Source organism: Hyaena hyaena, unplaced genomic scaffold (genome assembly GCF_003009895.1).
Source record: "Hyaena hyaena isolate Hyena2069 unplaced genomic scaffold, ASM300989v1 scaffold_3102, whole genome shotgun sequence".
NCBI lineage: Eukaryota > Metazoa > Chordata > Mammalia > Carnivora > Hyaenidae > Hyaena > Hyaena hyaena.
The window spans coordinates 1-3,183 of NW_024083732.1; the positions used below are offsets into that span (position 1 = coordinate 1).

General features: G+C 49.8%; 1 protein-coding gene across 1 annotated transcript; it reads right to left on the reverse strand.

Moving 5' to 3' along the window:
- Positions 1-206: 206 nt before the first annotated feature.
- On the reverse strand, positions 207-1,259 carry LOC120227744 (olfactory receptor 51D1). Its single transcript, XM_039225786.1, has one exon. The coding sequence runs from the start codon at positions 1,221-1,223 to the stop codon at positions 207-209; it is 1,017 nt and encodes a 338-aa protein (XP_039081717.1). The 5' UTR covers positions 1,224-1,259.
- Positions 1,260-3,183: the final 1,924 nt, after the last annotated feature.

Consider the following 3,183-nt stretch of genomic DNA (forward strand, 5'->3'; position numbering starts at 1 on the left):
GGGGGTGCTTCTTCAGCCTGACCAAAACTTTCTCAGAACCACACTTCTGTACCGACACATTTCCTGGAAACAGGAATCCAAGATCTAGTTAGATATCTGGAAGCCGATAGCCCAATAGGCTGGATGCTTCAATCACCGAGACATTCAACAAGATCCCGGTCCTCTCAGATGTGTCAGGGATTGAAGGCACTGGGAGGTTATCCTGCTCACTTGCCACCCTGTGAGAACATATGGAGGACCCGTGAACGGATCTCCTTGGTCTTGGCTCCATAGACCATTGGGTTGACCACGGGTGGTAGTAGTAAATAGATATTAGCCATAATCACATGGAGCAGGGAGGTAGGGCCCCCCAGCCTGTGCACCACTGAGAGCCCAATAAGGGGCACATAGAAGACCAAGACAGCACACAGATGGGAGATGCAGGTGTTGAAAGCCTTGAGTGCTGCCCCCTGAGAAGACAGCTCCAACACAGTCTTCAGGATGAGAATGTAGGAGAAGCCAATGAAGAGGGAGTCCACACCCATGACAGAGAGGATAATGAAGAGTCCGTATACTACATTGACCATGGTGTCAGTACAGGACAACTTCATAATATCTTGGTGCAGACAGAAGGAGTGTGTGACCGTATGTGTTTGGCAGTATGACAACCGCTTCAGGATGAAGGGCAGTGGGAAGAAGAAAACAAATCCCCTGGTCAGGGCAGCTAGTCCAATCTTGGCCACAGTAGGCCCAGTAAGCACAGAGGCATGCCGCAGTGGATGGCAGATGGCCACAAAGCGGTCAAAAGCCATGGCCAGCAGGACAGCTGACTCCATGGCTGACAGAGAATGAATAAGGAACATCTGGGCCAGACAAACATTGAATCCTATCTCCTGGATGCCTGTCAGGAAGAGACTGGCCATCTTGGGCATGGTGACAGAAGACAGGACTAGGTCAATAGTGGAAAGCATGGCCAGGAAGAGGTACATGGGCTCATGCAAGCGCCTTTCCACACGGATGATGAGGACAATGGCCAGGTTGCCCAGGGTGGCCACCGCATACATAAGGCACAGTGGGAAAGCCAGCCAAAAGTGTATGTTAGGCCCCAGGCCAGGGATGCCCACCAGCAGGAAGTATGCTGGATGGACCAGAGTTCCATTTGGAGTAGCCATAACAGGAACCAAGAGCTGAGGCTTCTGCATGCCAGGTCCAGGGTCTACATAGGGGAAAAGGAGAAACACCATTAAGTCACAGCTCAGAGGAGAGAAAGGACTTACAAGGAAAGGGCACTGAAATCATGACGGTAGCAAACAAAAGATTAAGTACTTGTAATTCTGAACTCCAGCCTCTCCGTGCTCTGATTTTCCTTATACACACTTCCCTGGAGATCCCATTAATGTCAGTGTGTGACAGCCCACTCAGAAAAAATGCAACAGCTCTTTTTGCCAGAGCTGAACACTGCTCTTAACCACTTCTCCAATACAGCAGACCTGCCCAGAAGGTTCCACACTGACCCCAGCTCTTCTAGTTCAGGTGGAGTTAAGGCTGGTTTGCATCCAGAGTGTGAGGCTTAGTCTTCAGTTGCCTTTAAGATGCACCCTAACCTGATTTATGGCAGAAAGCAGGGGTTTGGTCTGGTACTGGCTTCGAGAGACAGACTTGTGTTTAGGCTTAAGGAGCATTTCTCAAACTTCCGTGATAGATTCATCTGAGGCAGTTATTGAAAACATAATTCCCCAAGTCTGACTCCAGGCCCAGAGAATCAAAATTTCCAGGGCAGGAAGTCCAGGAATCTGATTAAGAACAGTATCCCTTCTCCCCTGGTGATTTTTGCTTTAATCAAAGAAATTTGTGAAAAGCATTTCTGGTGTTCTGGGAGGTCGGAGGTGGGGATAAAGAAAGATGATCAGCCCCCAAAAAGGAATAGCACAGAATTTTTCATCAGGCCTTCTGGAGACCTGCATGATAGTCCCAGACTGTGCCTGGCTGGGGTGTGACACAGAAACCAGAGGTGGCTGAGGCATGAGAAGAAAAGCAGTCCATGCTGCTGCTGGTGCTATGTAGTTTCCACAGCACATCCTCTCCTGCCACTCTCCTCTCCTCTCCCTGGTGATCACATAATCGCCAGGCTCAACTTCCTTTCTCTCACATACAACTCTGTTCTAAGCCTCTGTCCTGAGACCCAACCCTATAACTTGCTGCCTCTTCGTATTTCTACTCAGCCTATAGGCTTACACTCATCTTGCCCCAAATAGAACCTCTTTCAAATCCAGCTCAGGGCAGCCACTGCCATCTTTATTTTTTCTTCTTTTACCTCCACATGTGATTTTACTTTTCCAACTACTCTATTATGACCTCTCCTCTTACTTAACACACCTGCCTTCCCTCTCTACCTCATTATATCATCCACTCTGCTCTAATTATGAAATGAGCTTCCTAACTTACCCCCACCCCCACTCCAAACCCAGATATTTTAATCTACCTTCTGCATCACTGCCATCTAAGCAGCAAAAACAGACATGTCAGGCTCTGTCTAGCAAGTTACTGGTGGCTTCCATAGCCCTCAAAGTTGGAACCACATGGACTGCACTCAAGGCCCTTTACCGGGTGGCTCCGACTTTACAGCCCAGCTTCTGTTTCTTTTTCATTACTAATCACCACCACCACACATGTATTTGTCCCACACAGATAATTTCCATGGATAAATTCATTCCCCTGGCCTTGTTTCTTCAGTGAAGGGTAGGAGGCTGGAACCGGAGAGTCTTTCCTGGCTCAAGTGATGGACAAGGTTTGGACTGGGCCGCGCAGTGTTTGAAGAAACTCCTCTTTGGATAGATCACTGACCAAGGTCTGGGAGCCCTGGCTGCTGTAATCTGGGAAGTGCGCACGCAGACAGACCTCACCAAGCAACCAAGCAAGCTGAGCAAAGGCCGGCTTGCCTGCAAGGAGTCCTGGCTGGATCTCCTGGGCCAGCCTCCCCGCTCTGGGCGGAACCTGGCTCAGTCACCAATAGTGCCTCCGCCCAAAGCCACCGCGCACATATGGCTTCTCCGGGGCCCTGGGGAGTGTGAGGGATGATGAAGGGTGAATTCCTCCGGGCTCCCTAGGAGCCGCGCTCCACTCAGGCGCCCAAGGAAAACTGCACCCTATACTCCTACCCTAGGTAGCTTCACTCTATTACTATTTATTCTAAGGCTTAGGAGA

What these genes read in the sequence shown, in the direction of transcription:
- LOC120227744 (XM_039225786.1), bottom strand. Translation starts at nt 1,223, where the DNA reads ATGGTGTTTCTCCTTTTCCCCTATGTAGACCCTGGACCTGGCATGCAG.